A 21,833-nucleotide genomic window follows, 5' to 3' on the forward strand; every position below is an offset into this window, starting at 1 on the left:
ATATGCACTGTCTCCCCTGTGCTATTTCACAGCTATAGCACAGATGAGGCCAGAACAGCTTTTCTATTTCCAGAGCGACTGGTGCCAGCAATGAATGCAAGACACCATGACCATGGCCCCTGGGAAGGCAATGTCACGGACACCCACATGGAGCATGTCCTCTAGAGATCAGAGGACAGGTGTCTGCTCCACTCCACACAGTGCACTGAATGAACATCTTACGTGGAGGCAGCAGGAAATTTATAAGAGATGGTCTCGTCTGCCTGCTGGAATGTACGGGTATTATTCTAGCAGATGGTAACCAGCACTTAAAAAAACAAATGAACCACAGAAGGCATCCATGTGCACTGTAAGGTTAAGGCTTATTAAGTTCCTCCAGGGGCACACGTGTACTAGGAACACTCACATGTGTGCACCAGACAGGAGACAACATGAACTTTGCAGCCTAGACTCTAGTCAGGAAGCTTGCAAATGGATACATTTAAGCAAATATCCTACATTAATCACACCTCACCACAAATATCCTTAAAAACTTTTGGGGCACTTGGGTGGCTCAGTTGTTAAGTGTCTACCTTTAGCTCAGGTCATGATCTTGGGGTCCTAGGATCGAGCCCCACTCAGTGGGGAGCCTGCTTCTCCATCTCCCTCTGCTACTCTCTGGCTCTCAAATAAATAAAATAAAATAAAAAACTCTGTATTTTTAACAATTGCTTAAAATTCCTACATTTTATTTCTATGCACCTATGTTAGAGAACTTAATGGCAACAAAAGCATTTTACTCTCTGTAATTAAATATTTTCATTTCATAAAATAGAATAATTTTTCTGCCAAGTGCTAACAGAACTGTAGAACTTCTTTGTGGCTTGGAAAATCACCTGCTGAATAACTTCTGAGAAATGGAAATCTTGAGGGCTGTTCTGAACTGAATGTCTGTGTCCTCCCCAAACCTATAAGTTGCCCTAACCTTCAAGGTGATAGTATGGGGAGGTGGGGCCTCTGGGGTGAGCAGGCTGAAATGAGGTTCTGAGGGTGGAGTCTCCATGATGGGGTTAGTGCCCTTATAAGATGAAGGAGAGGAACCAAACTGTGAGGACACAGCAAGAAGCCAGGAAGCAGACTCTCACCAGGAACCTGATCCTGGACCCAGGCCCGGGAGCTGTGAGAAATCAGTGTCTGTGCTTCAGTCCCCCAGGCTGTGCAGGTCTGTCAGAGTGGCCCCAGCTTAGTGGAACAAGGATGTAACAACAGGCATCTATCTCATCAAAACACAGTGAACACAGAGACCTTGAATATCATTCTAAAGCTTAATTTTTTCCCTAGTTCATTACATTGTCAATTAAATTCTGTACTGAATTTCTTTACTGAAAACATGCTAAATGCAAGATGCCAGTCACAAAAAAAAATATTGTATGATTTGCTCATATGAAATTTCCAGAATAGGCAAATCCAGAGAAATAGAAAGTAGATTCATGGTTACTTAGGGATAGGGGGTGGTGGGGTGATGGCAAAGAGGCACGTGGCTTCTTTTGGGGGTGATGAAGATGTTCTAAAGCTGACTGTGGTAGCGGATGCAAAACTCTATGAAGATACTAAAAACCACCTAATTGTACACGGTATATGGGTGTATTGTATGCCATATGAATTATATCTTAAAGCTGTTTTAAAAACTCTTTGTAGTAAGCACAGTTTGTGCCTACTATTACCCTAGAAGCCATTCACTTGTCTCCACTTTCTGAGGTTTCGGCCCACATTAGGAAGAAAGCCTGAGAGATGCTTAACGTCAGTGTTCCCCAAACCCTGCGAGTCACCTGTAGCTCCTGGCACAGTCTCTTCAACTCCGCTGCTGCCGGTCCTGCCAGCTTGCCACTGTAAGACTGGAGCCCGCTCAGCTTGCCTCTCTTTAAATCTTCCAGTTGCTGACTGAGCTGATCAACTCGTAAAATTGCAGTCTGTACTTCCTGCTTCTTTTCCTGGAACATGGCGCTGAACCTTTCTATCTCAGCAGCTATAATTTCCCAGCAATAAAGAAAAAAACATATCTTAGTTGATAGTCTTTTTTTTTTTTCTTCTGCAGAGTATTTTGTTATTTTGGCTTTGTGATTTCTTCATTTCAATACATTCAACTCTAGTGTCATCTAGTGCCAGACTTTGGGGGGAGAACTGTGATATGCATAATCCAACACACTTTTCAATAAGCCTCTGGAACACATGATGTGACTGCCCACATGGCAAACTTTATGTGCAGTGACTACTGGATATTCTTTAGTGAGGGCAACCCGTCCAGAGGCTAGCTTGGCCAGGCCACTTAGGAATCCCAATGCAGCCACAGAGCAAAGGCTTTGTAAGGGCAGGTATCCAATCTGTCTTGCTTGTCACTGTAACACAAAGTAGGCACTAAACGAATTGATAATAAAACAACAAAGAATCCACACACACAAAAATAAAAAGTGAGCATTTGTATGGTTTATCTTACTACCCAGATGAAGTTCAAGCTGTTCAATTAAAATAGACCCTCATAATGAGCGCAGTCTCATGGCCCTGCAACCCCAGCCCAGAGGGCAGCTAATAAATTACAAATGCAACCAAGGACCTTCCCAAACCACTTAACCTAACTGATCCCGTTCTTTTAGATGCAGGTAACAGAGCAAAACCTCAGTGCACTTCCTATAGCAGGATCTGGCACCAGTCTGTGTCTGAAAGTGTCCGTAGCTGGACTCTTTCATTTTATCCATGTCTGAGCATGGGTAATGAGGGAGGCCGCGCAAGCGTACACAGATTGCCGTTCATAATTTTGCTGTAGTCTACTTGTCCTCTCATGGCGCGGATTTTCTTCAGCTTATTTTCCTGGGCTTCGACTCGTTCTTTCAATTTCTGAAGCTTCTCATTCTCAGAAATAGACTGCTGCTGGCGGCGCTCCTGCTGCTTTAAGAAATGTAAACGCTGCTCCTGGGAAAAGAGAGAAACAGGGAAATGCGAGATCTGAAGCATGTGATCACGGTCATACATGTAGATGGTTCGAGTGGCTCCCAATGGATCACCCATCTTAATGAATATTAGAGAAATGCTTGCGCAATCTCGCAAACACCAGCCCACACAGAGCCAACACTACTGGGCACATATCAGTGAGAGTCTGAGATGTTTCCAAGTGCATTTTACTAGGCATGCTGACCTACACCGCTTGGTTTATCAAGATGCTTCCTCAGAACATCTCCCAGCAGGAGAACGTCAAGTCTGTGTGTCACATGCACTCATATACGATCTCCTCTCCTTCCTGTCTGGGAAGCCCCATCCAGCCCTAGTTTCCTGCTTGTCAGGTCAACGTTTCCTGCTGCCACAAAGCAGCTTCCCAAGGTCCCTTAGTTACCTCTTTAAGGAAATGGGCACTGACCAGCACAGGGTCTTATGTTGAAAACAGACAAGGTGATCAGTAAGGAAAAAAAACCTCTAATTTGCTAGGTAACCATGGATAGTCAAGAAGTGCTTGTTTTCTTTAGGGATAGTTTCTTCAAAATTAATGAAAAAGGGCAAAAAAAAAAACAAAGAAAAAAGAAAAAAGAAAAAGGGCAGCCCTGGGTGGCACAGCGGTTTAGCACCGCCCACAGCGTGATCCTGGAGACCCTGGATGGAGTCCCATGTCAGGCTCTCTGCATGGAGCCTGCTTCTCCCTCTGCCTGTGTCTCTGCCCCCCACCCCTGTCTCTATGAATAAATAAATAAAAAAAAAATTTTTTTTTAAAGACCGATTTCTTTAAAAAAAAGAAAACTAATGAAAAATTCTGCAAACAAGAACAAGACAGTCCTAAAATAAAAATATGTACAGGGACACCTGGGTGGCTCAGAGGTTGGGCGTCTCCCTTTTCCTCAGGGTGTCCCACATTGGGCTCCCTGCATGGAGCCTGCTTCTCCCTCTGCCTGTGTCTCTGCCTCTCTCTGTGTCTCTCATGAATAAATAAATAAAATCTTAAAAAAAATAAATATATGCAGTACTCTTCAATAGCCTTTTTCCTATTCATATAAAAACACGCTTTGAGGGTAACAGTGGACATAAAATACTCATGGTCCCACACATAGACATAAAATAGACCAAAGTAAAGAGGATTAAGTGTGACAATGCAAGTCACACATTGCATTCTAAAGTAAGGAAACACATATACTTGAATATGTGAAGCACATACTTGTGTTAGATTTAACTTATCATTTACACTGCAGAAAATACCCAAGAATCTTTTTATTAGTAATACTCGGGATCAATATTTGGAAAGAAAAAGCTAAACTAGAAATGTTATAATTGCATAATACTATGTACATTTCATCCTAGAAATCTTATTAATGGGATAAAATACTTCCCAATTTACTTAACTCTTATTTTTTATTCTTGTAAATCCAATAAAATTTGCAAGACAACTTTTAAAAACAAATTCAATTTATGCTGTTACATATCCATGAACAAGTGACTAGTACAATGAATTCTATGCCCACTCAGTAAGTGAGAAAAGTGGTTCTCAGGCAACTCTCTCTATGAGGAAGCAACAAGAACCCTGGCAGAAATGTTTACGTATTTTCTTTATCTCACAGTTTTTCACAGTAGTTTCAGAACATTCAAAATCATTACAACATGAATACTCTCCAGCATGCGTAAGTGATAGGTCTGATTTTTTTAGTCCATGACAAGAATAATTTCAAATCTTGTCACAGCATTTCAATGACAAATGCAGAACTCAGTGTACATAAAAAGTGTTAACTCCCCTGCATCGTAATAAACCAAACAAACTCTGTGTAGTGGCATAAAGGGAAGCCTGGATAACCCACTGTCATTGTCTCAGGGGCCCATGAACAGTGTCTTCATCCAAATTTTATCTCCAGTTGATGAATGAAGGTCAACCATTTCCTATTCTGGGGAGTCTGAATATGCGAGTCAAGAGTCCTGTTCTGATACCTTCCTAACTTCAAGAAGCTGCAGTACTCATTTATCGTTACGGAAGAGATCACAAAGACAGAAAGACACTGTTCAATACTTTCGTGACATGGTTCAAGTGGTATCCGTGAATGCAGTAACTCCCATCTAAAATAACCGCCGAAGAACACTCTTTTTGAACATTTTCCCACCTCTGCTTTACAACTCACCTTGGCAACCAACATTTGCTGCTGATTTTCAATTTGCTGTTGTTGCCTAGCTGCCATATCCTGGAGCTCTGAGAGGGTGAGTTCTACACGTGGATTTCCAACCTACAGGGAACAAAACATGCTCAGGCTAGAATGTAGGTTTATCTGCATATCTGCATAATTATTCTTCTCTAGTGTCAGAACACATACACATCAGGATCTTAAAATAGATTCCCTTCTAGAAGTTAGGATAATACTATTTTTTAAAAAAGATTTTATTTATTCACAAGAGACAGAGAGAGAGAGAGAGGCAGACATAGGCAGAGGGAGAAGCAGGTTCCCTTAGGGGAGCCCAATGTGGAACTCAATCCCAGGACCCTGGGATCATGCCCTGAGCCAAAGGCAGATGCTCGACCACTGAACCATCCAGGCGCCCCTAGAAGTTAGAATAATACAAAATAATTGTACATAAGAACTATTTTTGGATCCCTGGGTTGCTCAGTGGTTTAGCGCCTGCCTTTGGCCCAGGGCACAATCCTGGAGTCCCGGAATCGGGTCCCGCATTGGACTCCCGGCATGGAGCCTGCTTCTCCCTCCTCCTGTGTCTCTGACTCTCTCTCTCTCTCTTTCTCTATCATAAATAAATAAATCTTTAAAAAAAGAACTATTCTTACTTGTTGACAGCTTTTATTAAGTAACAGCTTTTTAAACAACTAGATACTATATTAAAAAGGGACCCACCTTATAGGAATGCAAACTGATACAGCCACTGTGGAATGCTGGAGTTTCCTCAAAAAATTATAAATAGAATTACCATTGGGGTAACTGGGTGGCTCAGTCGATTAAGCATCTGACTCCTATAGCCATTCAGGTCATCATCCATCTCAGGGTCTCAAAATCAAGCCTTATGTCAGCACAGAGCCTGCTTAAGATTCTCTTGCTCCCTCTCCCTCTGCCCCTCCCCCACCTCTCTTTTCATGCTCTTTCTTAAAAAAAAAAAAAAGAATAAATTAAAAATAAACAAAAACAGAATTAGCATATGATATAGTAATTCCACTACTGGGTATTTACCCAAAGAGTACGAAAACACTAATTCAAAAAGATATATTGACCCCTATGTTTATAACAGCATTATTTATAAAAGCCATTATTTATACAGAAGCAACCCAAATGTCCACTGTCTTTATGAATGCATAAAGAAGATGTGGCCTGAATTCAGTGGACTACTGCTCTGCCACAAAGAAGAAGGAAACTTTGCGATTTGCACAACATGGATGGAGCTAGAGAGTATAATGCTAAGTAAAATAAGTCTGAGAAAGACAAATACCATATGATTTCACTCACGTGTGGAGTTTAAGAAACGAAACAAAGGAACAAAGACAAAAGAGACAAACCAGAAAACAGACTCTTAACCACAGAGTACAAACTGATGGTTACCAGGGGGAGGAGGGGAAAAAGGTGATGGGAATTAAGAGGACACTTATTTTGTTGAGCCAGGTCATGGATAGAAGTGTTAAATCCTTACATTGTACACCTGAAACTAATACTGCAACTCTGTATGTTATCTGGAATTAGAAAAACAAAATAAGAGACCCAACTGAGCAAATTTTTGCAGAAGTGTATTAAAAAGGACATTCCTCTTTTCCTCTTTTGGACTGGTTATTTAAGGGTATATCTGAATAAATGGGGATGTCACATGTTTTGAAGACACACCACCTAAAGTGTGTAGGTGACACTAGAGGACAAATGTCATCTTCATTGCCACCTGGTCTTGAGAAGCTGAAATATAGAGAAAATTCTAAAAATACAAACACCTCATTAAAAACACCATAATTTACCTCAAGGATTGACCTGTTATCGACAGAATTATATATGGGAAATGAATACAAAAAGGTAAAATCTAGAAGAGTGGCAACTGGTAGAATTGGAAGGAATGTTCCTATTCTCTGTTAATGATGATAAATAATAGCATCAGGCATTTTTATTGTGCTTATCACGTGCCACACACTGGTCTAGGTACCTTCTATTAGTGAATTCATCTGAGCCTCACGGGGACACTATCATTTAAGTACTACTGTATCCCCGGTCCAGAGATGAGAAAACAAGCACAGAGTAGTTCACACAATCTGCCACAGGTCAGACTGCACATGCAGCAAAGCAGGACACAGAGTCCTCGGCTTCCAACATCAGTAAAGCACACTCTTCTTAAGCACACGCACACTACCTGTGTGTAACCACCATGCTGGGCATGTTACATGCATTATATGACCTAAGCTTCAGAACACATCTGTGTGGAGAGCAGAGGAGGCCCACTCAGGGCGAGGAACCGCAGGGGAAAGGTGAAGAGACGGGTGTAGGGCACAGCACTGACGAGGGAGCAGAGCCCCAGTCCCAGCCACGCCCGTCTTCCTCCCGTCCCTTCTGTGCTGACCATGGCGGCCGACAGTCCCTCCCTAGACCACTGCTCTCCAACTAGGTTCATCTGTACCCTCAGGAACCCTTTTAACTTCCCTACTTCTGTGACCTCTGTTCCACCGACTCCAGGCTTCCCCAGATCTTAAGGTAATTCAAGCACATTCTTGAAAAATGGAATCAGAATTTGTTCAACAATCTCAACTGGAACCCCCACCCTGTTTCCTGAGGAAACAATATGGAGCAAGCCCCTTTTCAAAAGTAGACACTGGAAACTGCCAAACTACAGAAACTTCCATTTGAAAAGAAATTCGTTTATTCCCCACCCCCCACCCCCCAAAAAAATTTCTGGCAGAACCATTAAAATGCCCAAACCTTTTTTTAAAACTCTAATAAAAGGGTTACTAATTTCCACCTACAGAGATTTTCTAAATACTACAAAAAAAAAAAAAAAGACTTTTTTTGAAACCTTCAGAACTTTAACTTGTTAATAGTATTTTTGACTCAAGAAAAGTTATGTCCATTCACTAAATCTTTCAATTTACATTAATTTCATTACTTTACAACTTAAGCAAACAGTATTTGGTCTCCTCTCTGTACCAGTGGCTCACAGTAACAATGAGAAGATCACGGAGGAGACATTCAGCTGCTCAGGATGACCTGCAGCTGCCATAAGTAATTAGGTATATCTTCCATATATGCTAATATATATTGTAATTAAGAACACTGTATTAAAGTAGATCTTTTTTTTCTTTTTTAAGATTTTATTGGGGATCCCTGGGTGGTTCAGTGGTTTAGCGCCTCCTTTTGGCCCAGGGCATGATTCTGGAGTCCCGGGATCAAGTCCCGCATCAGGGGCCCTGCATGGAACCTGCTTTTCTCTCTGCCTGTGTCTCTGCGTCTCTCTCTTTCTCTCTCTCTGTGTGTGTCTCTCATGAATAAATAAATAAAATATTTTTATATTTTAAATATTAATAATATAAAATAATATTTTATTTATTTTTTCATGGGAGACACAGAAAGAGAGAGAGGTAGAGACATAGGCAGAGGGAGAAGTAAGCTCCATGCAGGGAGCCTGATGTGGGACTCGATCCTAGGTCTCCAGGATCATGCCCTGGGCCAAAGGCAGGTGCTTAAATGCAGAGCCACCCAGGTGTAAGTAGATCTTACATACAGAAAACTGTACATCAGTCTATGTCTCAATGAATCCTTTCAAAGTGAACATCCTTGGGATGTAACTTTATTTTACACCTTTTAACTTTATTTTATTTCATTTTATGTTAATTCCAGTACAGTTAACATAAAAAAATATGGAATGCTTCACAAATTTGTATGTCATCCTTGAACAGGGGCCACGCTAATCCTCTCTGTATTATTCAACTTTTTCAGCATATATGCTGCCAAAACCAGCATCACCCCTGAGTAGCTTAACCAGTATTTTAAATGGGTTAGAAAAACACCAGCCACTAGAAACTTGTAGGTTAAGAAATACGTAACATTTACACGTTAATATGTATTCTCTTCATTTGTTCAATGTGAAAATTTAGCCAACAGAAGCACCTTTCCAGTTTTTTAAGAAAACAAAAACCTTCAATGCAAATTCAATCTTTTTATGACAAGCCTATCCCTGTGCAGTCTCTCCAGGCCAACTCAGCTGTCCTTACAATATTCAATTCTCCATATGCACTCAATTTATTCAAACAAACCTATGACCTAATTCCTCACTTATTTCTTTTGACTGCATTGAGTAAGAAGAAATCAAATCCTGCTCCCCAGGCTCACTGAGGTCCCTCCTGGCAGAGTTACCTAGTGAGTTCAGCTCTAGGTCATAGAGAGGACGAGCCGCTTCCACGAGCAGCACAATTACTGCAAAAGCTCTCTGGGTGAGGGTCCGGCAGGCTCCGACATACCCAGGCTCTAGACTGGTCTAGCACCCTTCCAGTAGTAGCTGCTACCTGGGGCCCCGTGGCTCAGGCCCCACTCACGTGACATTCTACCTCAACTCTGGACTCTAGGGAAAGTGTCTATGCTCTAGGTACCCCATGAATGCAGGTCACACTCCCATTTCTCACAACAAATGTGGCCCACCCAACTCCACGTCTAACTACTTCACCCCCTTACACAAGCAGAGAAAAACAAAAAGCTGCCAGCCCCAGCCTTCACAATCACTTATCTGGTTGTATCCCCTTCTTTCTCTAAAATTCCACAAATCTTACAAAAGTGATAAATTGACAGACTTATTCCTCTAACTTACAATACTGTTACATACAAAATATTTACTGGACAGAAAACTTACACCAGGGACCCTCTAACTAATGAGACTTCAAAAGACTTCTGGCCCTGGCAGCTACAGGTCCCAGCCCATGGCACCCAGCCACAGCCCTGACAACAACCAAGGTCTGTTGAGTGGGATTTATACACAACTCGGTGCTTCCTCACACTTCTATTGCACGCTATCACCCTCCAGAGACAGCATCTTTCCAAATTCAAAAGCCCACACATCTTTCGTTGTCTTCCTATGAAGAGTCTACATCCTCCTCACCATTTCAACTGCCTCTCCAGATTTTTTAAAAGATTTTTCTTTTTTTTAAGTCATCTCTAAACCCAATATGAAGCTCAAACTCACAACCTTGAGATCAAGAGATCAAGAGTCACATGCTCCACTGACTGAGCCAATGGGGTGTCCCCAGATTTTTCTCAACATCTCATTAACCCAAGCCTCCTCTGGACCTTATCGCTTTCCTTCTGACCAAGTCCCCTTTTTCCTGCCTGCCTGGAAAGGCTGGAAGCAACAGTGGCAATGGAGCATTGTGAATGAAGTAACTAAACTACGTGCTAGAGATCCCAATGTGAGTAAGTGACAGAGGACGAATGGTAGGGCAGTTGTGAAGGGGTCACAGGAACTGGAGTTTTTTGAGTGATACATGCTCAACACCACCATATCATGAAAATTCACTTGCCCTCGCTATGCCGGCTATAATCTGAGACACTGAAGCTAATATTTAAGACAAGTACAATGCAGTGTCTCCCCGTTTTCAGTGAGTCTGATCAATGAGGCAATAATCCCACAATGCACTGGGCTCCCTGCTCAGCGGGGAGTCTGCTTCTCCCTCTCTCTCCTCCCTCTGCCCCTCCTCCCACCCGTGCTTTCTCAAATAAATCATCTTTTAAAAAAGCATAAATTAAACTTTTTACCATTTTATTAAAAGATAATGGTATTAAATTTAAGTATTAGCAACTTAAAAAACTTGATAAGCATATATTCTAGTCCATTTCATACACAAAACTTCAAAAATATCCATATTGTATTTTCTATCCCAATGCTGGGCTTTAAAAAAAAAATGGATAGGGATCCCTGGGTGGCGCAGCAGTTTCGCGCCTGCCTTTGGCCCAGGGCGCGATCCTGGAGACCCAGGATCGAATCCCACATCGGGCTCCTGGTGCATAGAGCCTGCTTCTCCCTCTGCCTATGTCTCTGCCTCTCTCTCTCTCTCTCTCTCTCTCTATCATAAATAAATAAAAATTTAAAAAAATACTTTAAAAAATGGATAAAAAAATCCATACTGAGATTTTTAAATTTTTCTTATTTTTTAAAGATTTTATTTATTCATGAGAAACAGAGAGAGGCAGAGACACAGGTGGAGGGAGAAGCAGGCTCCATGCAGAGAGCCTGACATGGGACTCAATCCCAGGTCCCCAGGATCACACCCTGGGCCGAAGGCGGCGCTAATTCACTGAACCACCCGGGCTGCCCCATACTGAGAGTTAAGCAGACTCCATGCCCAGTGCAGAACCTGAGGGGGCTTGATCTCACCACACTTACCCAACTGACTGAGCCACCCAGGTGCCCCTATGTTTACTTTTTTTTTTTTAAATAAAACAAATTATATTTATTTATTCATGAGAGACAGAGAGAAAGAGAGGCAGAGACACAGGAAGAGGGAGAAGCAAGCTCCACGCAGGGAGCCCGATGTGGGACTCAATCCCACATCCCTAGGATCAGGCCCTGGGCTGAGACAGTGCTAAACCACTGAGCCACCCGGGCTGCCCCTATGTTTACTTTCAAAATCAACTTTATTGAGGTACAGCTTTAGGCAATAAAATACACCCACTTAAGGTACACTGTTGAATGAGTTTTGACACCTGCCAGTCACTTGCACTCCTTACACCACCAACCCCACCCAACTCTCCCACAACCACGGACGTAGAGCCTGCTGTTATGTCCTAAGGGCTTCATCTGTTTGCCCAAGAATTCTATACAAATGGGGACTGTATTGTATGCTTTTTTGGGTTGGTTTCTTTCACTCCCACAATGCTTCTGAGCAGTCATGTTGCTACACGTATCAGTAATTTACTCCTTTTTACTGCTGGGTGGTATCCTGCTGTATGGATGGATCACATTTTGTTAGTCCATTCACCTGTTAATGGACATGTGGGTTGTTTCCACTTTTGGACTATAATGAATAAAGCTGCCTTGAGTATTTATGTGTCAGTATTCACGTGGACAAGTGTTCTGGCTTCTCTTGGATGACTAATGTCAAGAAAGTAGAACAGGTGGGTTGTGTGGTACTTGTGTGTTTAACTTACAGAAATTGCCAAACTGTTTTTCCAAAGTGAAGCATGCTATTTTACACCCCCATAGCCACATAGGAAAGAAAGTTCTAGCTTCTCTACATCATTGCCAACACTTGGTGTTGTCAATGTTTACATTTTAATTATCCTCTTTTTAAACAAAATATTAACCTGTTGGCAAAGAGAGGGTTCCATAAATGGTATTTAGGTAAGTAACTTAAAAAGCATAAAAATGTCCATAATTAAGTGATCAACCCCAAACATGCTATGATCAGATTTTTAATAAATAAGTTATCAATAAGTAAGAATTGCCAAAAGTTAGATGAGGAAAAGGGGGCTTATTTCCCCCCAGGCTATTATCTCATTTGTACTATGTGTATCAGTCACAACTCCTGAAGCTACCATACATCTGAAAAACAGGCTATCACAACTAGATTTTTCAAGATGTTCAGAAAGACTACACCTCACTTGATAATTATGATTGAAACCTTTGGATCACAAGCCAACAGGTAACATGGCTTTAATCAAAAGGGTTTTTTTAAAAAAAAAAAAAAAAAAAAAAGGTTTTTTTGGTCTCTTCAGGTAATTTTTTTTTTTAATTTTAAGTTTTTAAATTATTTTATTTATTTGAAAGAAACACAGGGATAGTAACAGAGAGCACGAGCAGGGAGGATAGGTAGAAGCAGACTCCCCACTGAGCAAAGAGCCCGAAGCGGGGCTCTGATTCCAGGACCCTGAGATCATGACCTGAGCTGAAGGCAGATGCTTAACCAACCAAGCCACCTGGGCACCCTCTTCAGGTAATGTTTTAAATATAATTTTGAAACTGGTGTTGAAATAATTCAAATATTAAAAACAAATAATAAAGGTTCTCAAAACAAAGCAAGCTTGGACCAGCCCCAGCGGTGTACTCTGAGCACATATGCCACATGACAAAGAGGGGACATCTCCTCTGACCCTCTGATCCACTGTGTATATGGGTTAACTCTGCCCATATTGAAGTGTTTTTTTTTTTTTTTAAGTATTTTCTTTATTCCTGAGAGACATGGAGAGAGAGAGACAGAAACAGAGAGAGGCAGAGGGAGAAGCAGGCTCCCTGTAGGGAGCCTCTTGCCGGACTCGATCCCAGGACCCCAGGATCATGACCTGAGCCAAAGGCAGATGCTCAACCACTGAACCACCCAGGCAACCCTTAAAGTGCTCTTGTTCAGCTTGTGCTACACTAAAGATGCTCTGCTGCACTATATTTTTAAGCTCAGTTTGAGTGCAATCTCTCCAAAAGTTGAAAAACTGGTGAAGAATATACAAAAGGAAAAGTTTACAGGGGCGTCTGCGTGGTTCTGTTGGTTAAGAGCCTGCCTTCATCTCAGGTCATGATCTCAGGGTCCTGGGATCCAGCCCCACACTGGGTTCCCTGTTCCACAGGGGAGCCTGCTTCTCCCTCCCTCTCTGCCCCCTACTTGTGCATGCTCTCACTCTCTGATAAATAAAATCTTAAAAAAAAAAAAAAGAAGAATTTACATTTCAATGCCATTCCAAAGTATAAGTCGTTTTTATTCTCCACCTCCACCAACCATGCCTACTGTGAAGCCTTTTTTTCCTCCTTTGGCAAGTACAACACTCTCATATTACATGACATTTTATTTTCCAAGTGTATCTATGTGTTGTTTACTGCTTGTGTAAGGATGTCTCCACTGCCCAATTCATATATTGTATACTTGTGAGAATGATTTGGGAATCAACAGCCCGTATTATTCATTCAAAGGATGAATATTGCTGATAACAGATCACATCTAAATTGATCTGTGGCTTAAAACACAACAAATATTCATTATGGCTCACAGTTTCTGTGGATAAAGGATTAAGCAGTAGCTAGGCTGGGCATTTCTGGCTTAAGATTTCTCATGAGGGGTAGCCCGGGTGGCTCAGTGGTTTAGCACCGCCTTCGGCCCAGGGCATGATCCTGGAGACCCAGGATCAAGTCCCACATCGAGCTCCCTGCATGGATCCTGCTTCTCCCTCTGCCTGTGTCTCTGCCTCCCCCCTCTTTCTCTCTGTCTCTCATGAATAAATAAATAAATAAAACCTTTTAAAAAAAAGATTTCTCATGAGGTTGGGGTGCCTGAGTGGCTCATTCAGTTAAGCATCTGACTCTTGATTTTAGCTCAGGTCATGATCTGTGTTGTGAGATCAAGCCCTGCGCTAGGCTTCATGCTGGGCTTGGAGTCTGCTTAAGATTCTTTCCTCCCTCTCCCACCTCCTTCTCTTAAAAACAAACAAATGAAAAAAAAAAAAAAAAAAGGATTTCTCATGAAATTGAGTCAAATTCTAGGGCTGTAATTGTCTTAAGGTATAACTGGGGTTGGAGGATCTGATTCCAAGATGGCATACTCACGTGGCTACCAGGTTGGGGCTGGCTACCAAGTGGACCTCTTCACAGACCAGCCTGAGTATATTCACAACATGGTGGCTGATGTTCCCCAAAGCAAACAATCAAGAGTGCCATGGGGAAGCTATCTTTAATGATCTAGCCTCAGAAGTCAGATTTCTCCAAATTCTATCTGGCAGGAGCAAGTCACTATGTTTGGGAGAAGGGGGGAATTAGACTCTACCTTTTGAAGGGAGGCATATTATTTTTTTTATTTTTTACAGTTTTATTTATCTATTTGACAGAGAGAGAGAACACAAGCAGGGGGAACGGCAGAGGGAGAGGGAGGAGCAGACTGCCCACTGAGCAAGGAACCCAACATGGGGCTCAATCCCGGGACCCTGGGATCATGCCCTGAGCCGAAGGCAGACACTTAACCAACTGAGCCACCCAGGTGCCCTGAAGGGAGCCATTTTAAAGAATTTGCAAACTTATTTTAAAACCATCACATCCATTTACTGTAAAATCTCATAATAACTCAGGCAGCCCTGGTGGCTTAGAGGTTTGGTGCTGCCTTCAGTCCAGGGCCTGATCCTGGAGACCTGGGATCAAGTCCCACATTGGGCTCCCTGCATGGAGCCTGCTTCTCCCTCTGCCCATCTCTCTCTGTCTCTAATAAATAAATAAAATATTTTTTAAAAATCTCATAGTAACTCTCTACTTCTTTCATTCTATTATTCACTACTTCCAGGAGTTTGGTTGTTACTCCCAACAACACTGTCACAGCACAAGGAGAGAGAATGTTTGTCTATGGGCATACTTTTTTTTTTTAATTTTTTTTTTTTTTATGGGCATACATTTAAGACAGCTAGCTAACAATGCAATTGATAAAGGTTTTATTTTTTTATTATTTATTTTTTAAAAAGATTTATTTATTTATTTATTCATGAGAGAGAGAGAGGCAGAGAAACAGGCAGAGGGAGAAGCAGGCTCTATGCCCGGAGCCCAACATGGGACTCGATCCCGGGACTCCAGGATCGCGCCCTGGGCCAAAAGGCAGGCACTAAACCGCTGAGCCACCCAGGGATCCCCTGATAAAGGTTTTAACTATAAATTCTTTTACCCTCAATGACATATATTCCTTGGTAGTCAGTTAACAGAAAAAACCTGTGGATTTTGTCAGCAATTAAGCACCTACTGGCTAATAGTCACTTTGGATGTCAGCTCTAATCCTGATATGCTGATTTTTTTTTTTTAATATTTTATTTATTCATTCATGAGAGACACAGAGAGAGAGAGAGGCAGAGACACAGGCAGAGGGAGAAGCAGGCTCCATGCAGGGAGCCCGACATGGGACTCGATCTGGGAACTCCAGGACCACGCCCCGAGCCAAAGGCAGATGCTCAACCGCTGAGCCACCCTGACATCCCTGATATGCTGATTTTAATATTCAACTAAATAACTTCATCCTTGGTTACAGATGAGACTGTCACTGTATTATTACCTATACAAAGACAATTCCCTAAGTTTTCAAGTTGTATGAGATGGTGTGCTATACTTCAATGGTCTGTCCTGCTTTCTCCTTTCTGTACTTGTTTCCACAAAGAATGCAGAGCACCCTTTGCGGGGTTTGGTGGGGTGGGGGTGGTCTAGCCATCCAGCCCTGATCTCTCTCAAAGGAGCCCCACTTCCTCTGGTTAGATTCATACTTTGATTTATATGCCATGCCAGCACTTTACCCTCAGTATGTCTAAAACCAAACTCCGCCCTTTCCTTCCAACCCTGGCTTCCTCAATTTATTTCCATTAATGGCTGTAGCATTTCCCCCAGGAACCTGGGCCTTGCCTTTGATTTGAGCCTACGTTGCTGAAAATATAAGCTGTTGCTCAGTGCTCTTTATCGCTCTTCTATCCATGCTTGCCTCTTCATTCCAAAACTGACACTTCCCACCTTCATATTTTTGCTCACATTATTCTTTCTGGCTACAAAGCCCTTCCCCCCACTTCCTAAACTCTACCTATCCTTTAAGATCTAGTGGCAATGCCATCTGCTTCCTGAAGCTTTTCCTGATCCTCTACAGAATGTCTCATACAATTGTTCTGACACTCAGGATCTGACATCACTTCCAGAGACAGGAGAGAACTCTATTTTTTTTAATGAACTCTGAATTCTAGAGATTCAACAACATGTAACGAGCATTTGCATATCATTCATATAAACCTGAGTTTATGGTTATTTTAATAGATGCTTATACAACCCCTCTGAGGAAAGTTCTGAAGTCTATTTCACAGATGAGAAAGCTGAGCTCTGGCAGGGGCTGAGGAGCTCTCCCAAGCTCAGTGGTGAGTCAGCAGCAGTGTCAACATCTCAACCCGAGTCTCCTGATGGCAAGCAGGAGGCTCTTTCCCTCACAGGGACACACTGGCCTCCCATTGTTCTTTCACCAGGCTGTAGCACGGCACGTATGACTGCTCCAACTGCCACTCATTTACTGTATCAAAGGGTAAATGCTCTACCAGATACCATCTACTGATTATTCATTTGAATCAGGTGAAATGCTGTTTTCGGGAAAATGGTCAAACATCAATAATTTCATACGGCTCAATATAACAGGAAAGGATTAATTTCCCCCACTGAAAAACAAAAAAGCTAAAGATAATTTGATTCTAACGTATAATAATAAAGAAATAAAGAGAAGAATAAGAACTCTAGGCTACTACTTAGTTTGGGAAGTTTATGAGAAATGACAAAATAGACTAATGCCACCTGACCAGTGACAGTGGAGGGTTTCCTGGAGGAGGCCTGCTAATCACTGCTTATATTATTCCAAAGGAAGCCTAAGAAAACCTAACTCCGTCCTTTCACTTTCTTGGGATAATTTCATATAAGCAGGTACATGGGAATTATAAAAGACTTAATTAAAAAATATTTATGCATTTATTCATGAGACACAGAGAATGAAAGAGAGAGAGAGGCAGAAGCATAGGCAGAGGGAGAAGAAGCAGGCTCCTCGCAGGGAGCCCAATGCAGGACTCGATCTCTGATCCCGGGATCACGCCCTGAGCAGAAGGCAGGTGCCCAACCTCTAAGCTACCCAGGTGTCCCAAGACAGACTGAATTAAAACCTCATTTCTTCTAAAGTGTAGTTTATAGATGTATGCCTTTTGAGCTTTCCATAACCTTGAAATTCTTCTTTTCAAATATTTCCTTTAAAAGTAAGTCTCCGGGCAGCCCGGGTGGCTCAGTGGTTTAGCACCTGCCTTCAGCCCAGGGTGTGATCCTGGAGACCTGGGATCGAGTCCCACATCAGGCTCCCTGCATGGAGCCTGCTTCTCCCTCTGCCTGTGTCTCTGCCTCTCTCTCTGTCTCTGTGTCTCTCATGAATAAATAAATAAAATCTTAAAAAAAGAGAAAAAGAACCTCTTAAAAAAATAAAAAATAAAATAGAAGTAAGTCTTCCAGGGGATCCCTGGGTGGCTCAGCGGTTTAGTGCCTGCCTTTGGCCCAGGGCATGGTCCTGGAGTCCTGGGATCGAGTCCCACATCAGGTTTCCTGCATGGAGCCTGCTTCTCCCTCTGCCTGGGTCTCCGCCTCTCTCTCTCTGGGTCTCTCATGAATAAATGAATAAAATCTTAAAAAAAAAAAAAAAAGTAAGTCTTCCTCTGGGATTCTAGTTGTGAGTCTACTGTCAAGTACAGCAAGCAATGACAGGGCTCCCTGTCTCCAGTCTCATTCCAATCCCCTATGACGGACATCTAATTCTCACAACACTGGCACCAGAGGGCTCTTTCTAAAACACAGATGATCCTGTCTTTCTCTTGATTAACATCCTGCAAGATTAAGTCCAGGCTCTTAGCACAGTGAGGATCTGGCCCCTCCCTGACCAGTAGACCTCAGCTCTCCTCCCTCCTCAGCGCCATCCCCCACCCTCCTTGTCTCAACATTTTATGCTCCATTGTTACCAACATGTTTATCATTCTCTGCCACCCGTAATCCTTCATGTTCTTCCTCTGTATTCTAGCAGATGCCTCTGTCCCCTGCTCTGGGAAATCTCTCCTATTAATATCCACCCTCAATCAGTTAATCAAATCATATCCTATTATTTTGGTGCCTTATTCTACTTTTATTGCACTTCTCACACTGTACTGTGATTTCTTTATTTACATACCTGTCTCCAAAAACAGCCTTTCTTTTTCTGTGGAATTTGAAACAGAATTCAAGTAGCTACCACCAAACACCTTGCTTTTATGTCTTTGGTCTGCCTAAAACCAAAATAAATTGGATAGGCGACGCCTGGGTGGCTCAGCGGTTGAGCGTCTGCCTTTGGCCCAGGGTGTGATCAGCTCCCTGCTTTGGGCTCCCTGCATGGAGCCTGCTTCTCCCTCTGCCTGTGACTCTGCCTCTCTCTCTGTGTGTCTCTCATGAATAAATAAAATCTTTAAAAAAGAAACCAAAACAAAATAAATTGGATAGAATTGCTTTAAAAGGAATAAAGAGAAACTTTAGGCCTAGATAGTAATATGAAGTTTTGTTTTTGTTTTAGTAATTCTTTAACCTGTGCATATTTTATACATTCTTCTGGATATTTCACAATACAACAGTAAAAAATAAAGAATTAAACCAAACAGCCAGGACCCTATCTGGGAATTTAACAAGATATTTTTTGGGGTACCTGGTGGTTCAGTCAGTTAAGTGTCTGCCTTTGGCTCAGGTTATGATTCTAGGACCCTGGGATTGAGCCCAGCTTTGGGCTCTCTGCTCAGCAGGGAGCCTGCTTCTTCCTCTCCCTCTGCCACCTCCCGCCTCCCCTGCTTGGGCTCTCTCTGTCAAATAAATAAAAATCTTTAAAAACAAAAAGCAAGATATTTGTTTAAAACTATTAAGTGATGTTTTATTTTAATTTTTTTCAGTATAACTGATTTCTTAGTTTTATTTTTTTAAGATTTTACTTATTTGAAGAGAGAGCACAGGGGAGGGGCAGAGGGAGCAGCAGGCTGCCCACCTACTGAGCAGGGAGCCCTACTTGGGTCTCAATCCCAGGACCCCTGGATCATGACCTGAACTGAAGGCAGATGCTTAACTGAGCCCTGCAGGTGCCCCAGTTCATGTTCAAGCTTGAAAGAAATTGTCACACTGTTTACCAGATGGTACCATGTTACATTCCCAACAACAGTGTCTGAGAATTCTGGGCTCTCCATATCTTCACCAATACCTGTTAGGATCAGTCTTTTTAGTTTCAGACATTCTAATAGGTATATAGTATATCTCACTGTGGTTTCAACTCTTATTTTCCTAAAGACTACTGATGTTGAACACCCTTCCATGTGCTTACCTGACATACATATATTTTCTTTGGTGAAGCACCTATTCAAATCTTTTGCCTGTTTCTTTTAAAATCAAGTTGTTTATTTTCTTATTAATTTTAAGACTTCTTTGTATTTTCTGGATTCCCGTCCTTTGTCAGATAAAGGATCTGCAAGTATTTTCTCCCAGACTGTGTCTTGTCTTTTCATAACAAATTATATTAAAAGCACATTTTACGTACCAAAAGCCAAATAAGTAAGCTAATGGCAGAGTTCATGAACTGAAAAATATACCATAAGAAACCATCCAGAACATAGTACAAAGGGACAAAGAAAGTAAAAACATAACAGAGAATGTAAAAGACAAGGAGAATAAAAGGAAAGACACAGCGTATGTCTAAGAAGTGTTCCGGAAGAAATAAAAAAAAATGTGGAAGAAGAAATACCTGTACAGATAACTGTAGAGAATTTTTCAGACGTGTTGATAGATGCTGAGCCCCAGAATTAGTAAATTCAACAAATCCCAACAGGGAAAAGTGAGGAGGACTCTTTCATCCTAATTTCATTAAATCCCCAAACCACTAAATTACAGTAAAGGGATTCTGACATCAAATAACAGAAAACTACAGAAATGATCTAGCAGGAGAGGAGACCACAAAAATGTCAGGACCTGAAAAGAAAATGAATGGGAAAGGAACTCGAGGAGGTCTGAGACGCCCCCAAAGCTGGACAGGTGTGGGGAGCAGCGGAGACCGGACAGGCCCAGGTACACCATAGAATAGGTGTCTTGAGAACTGGCAACACTTCCTGACTCTAGAAGCAGCAGAAGTTTCCAGGTTTATCCTCCAGATGCTTGAAATGTTACCTGATCTAGAGATCTTAGACACAGTTGAACCAAGTCACCATATTAATAACAAACGCTTCCAGAAATAAACGCTCACAGTTTCAGCTAATTGCTTTGACAAAGATACCAACAAGACAATTCGATGGGGGAAAGAACAGTCTTTTCACCAAATGCTGCAGGCAGAAACTAGATATTAACAGGCAAAAGAATAAATTTGGACCTCTATTTCATACCACACAGAAAAACCAACACATAGCCCCAAATGTAAGAGCTAAAACTTTAGAGCTTTTAGAAGAAAGCAGAGGGGACAGGATCAATTCACTTCAGCAGTTTACTGCATGTGTACAGGAATAAACAGGAACTGACTCAGTTTAATATGGTTGGCTGAGAAAACAGGAAAAAGCACTTCCAGGACACCTAAGGAAAATGGTGCTGTAGAGAAGTGTTTACGCCGTAGACCTGAGACCACTCTCCTTATAGGCCTGCCTGAAGGGGGCCCCGGGGCTCTCCTCTGGGAACTCAGATTTGGGGAGGGTTCCCACCATTCCCAGAAGTGGTAAGAGAGGCTTGCTGAACCTCAAATGTTTGTGCAAGTAAGATGGTTTGTGTTAAATACCTGCTTTCTTCTGGGAATCTGGTGTTTTTGTACCTGCTACACAGAGGCTGCCTACATGACCAGCTCTCCTAGACCACCTGGGCACTTGGGGCTCTACTGAGCTTCCCTGGTTGACAACGTGTCACACTTGTCACAGCCGGTTGCTGGAGGACTGAGCACGTCCTCTGTGGTACCCCCCTACCACGACTGGGGAAGGACTCTTTGGAGTCCTTCTTTGGAGTTGGTACCTGTTGTCCTCAGACTTCACCCCATGCGTCTTTGCACCCTGCTGAGCTTGTTCTGTATCCTCTCACTGTGGTGGATCACAGCTGCAAGCACAATAAGATCTTGAGTCCTGTGAGTCCTCCTGGTAGTCACTAAAACTAGGGGTGGTCCTGGAGACCCCAGACACAAGTATATACTATCAGAATAAATCCATCTGCCTTTATGGCATATGGTCAAACCAGAACCCCAGAATTCTATTGGACAAATAAGTTCTGAATGCTTCTGGCAGTGTGTGCATGTAACCTGGAAGTTCCCCAACCTGGCAGGGCAACACAGTCATATGTAGGCCCACCCCAGACTCACTGAATCAAAGTTGGGCAGTGGTGTGGGCATTTATTTCTTAGAAAACCTG

At 42.2% G+C, this 21,833-nt stretch overlaps 1 protein-coding gene and 1 non-coding gene across 6 annotated transcripts in view; both read right to left on the reverse strand.

Moving 5' to 3' along the window:
- The window catches only part of PPP1R13B (protein phosphatase 1 regulatory subunit 13B), an 88,889-nt gene that overhangs the window by 14,374 nt on the left and 52,682 nt on the right, over window positions 1-21,833 (reverse strand). For all 5 annotated transcript variants that reach the window (XM_072840068.1, XM_072840069.1, XM_072840070.1 and 2 more), the window contains exons 5-7: window positions 5,124-5,225; window positions 2,772-2,946; window positions 1,809-2,005 (exon numbers count right to left, since the gene is read on the reverse strand). In XM_072840068.1, the coding sequence (XP_072696169.1) occupies window positions 1,809-2,005; window positions 2,772-2,946; window positions 5,124-5,225 (474 nt within the window). The remainder of the gene's footprint in view (window positions 1-1,808; window positions 2,006-2,771; window positions 2,947-5,123; window positions 5,226-21,833) is intronic.
- Window positions 8,819-8,927, reverse strand: LOC140640692 (U6 spliceosomal RNA). The gene has a single exon (XR_012037336.1). It is a non-coding gene; the product is annotated as a U6 spliceosomal RNA (small nuclear RNA).

This window comes from Canis lupus, chromosome 9 (assembly GCF_048164855.1).
Source record: "Canis lupus baileyi chromosome 9, mCanLup2.hap1, whole genome shotgun sequence".
Classification (NCBI taxonomy): Eukaryota; Metazoa; Chordata; class Mammalia; order Carnivora; family Canidae; genus Canis; species Canis lupus.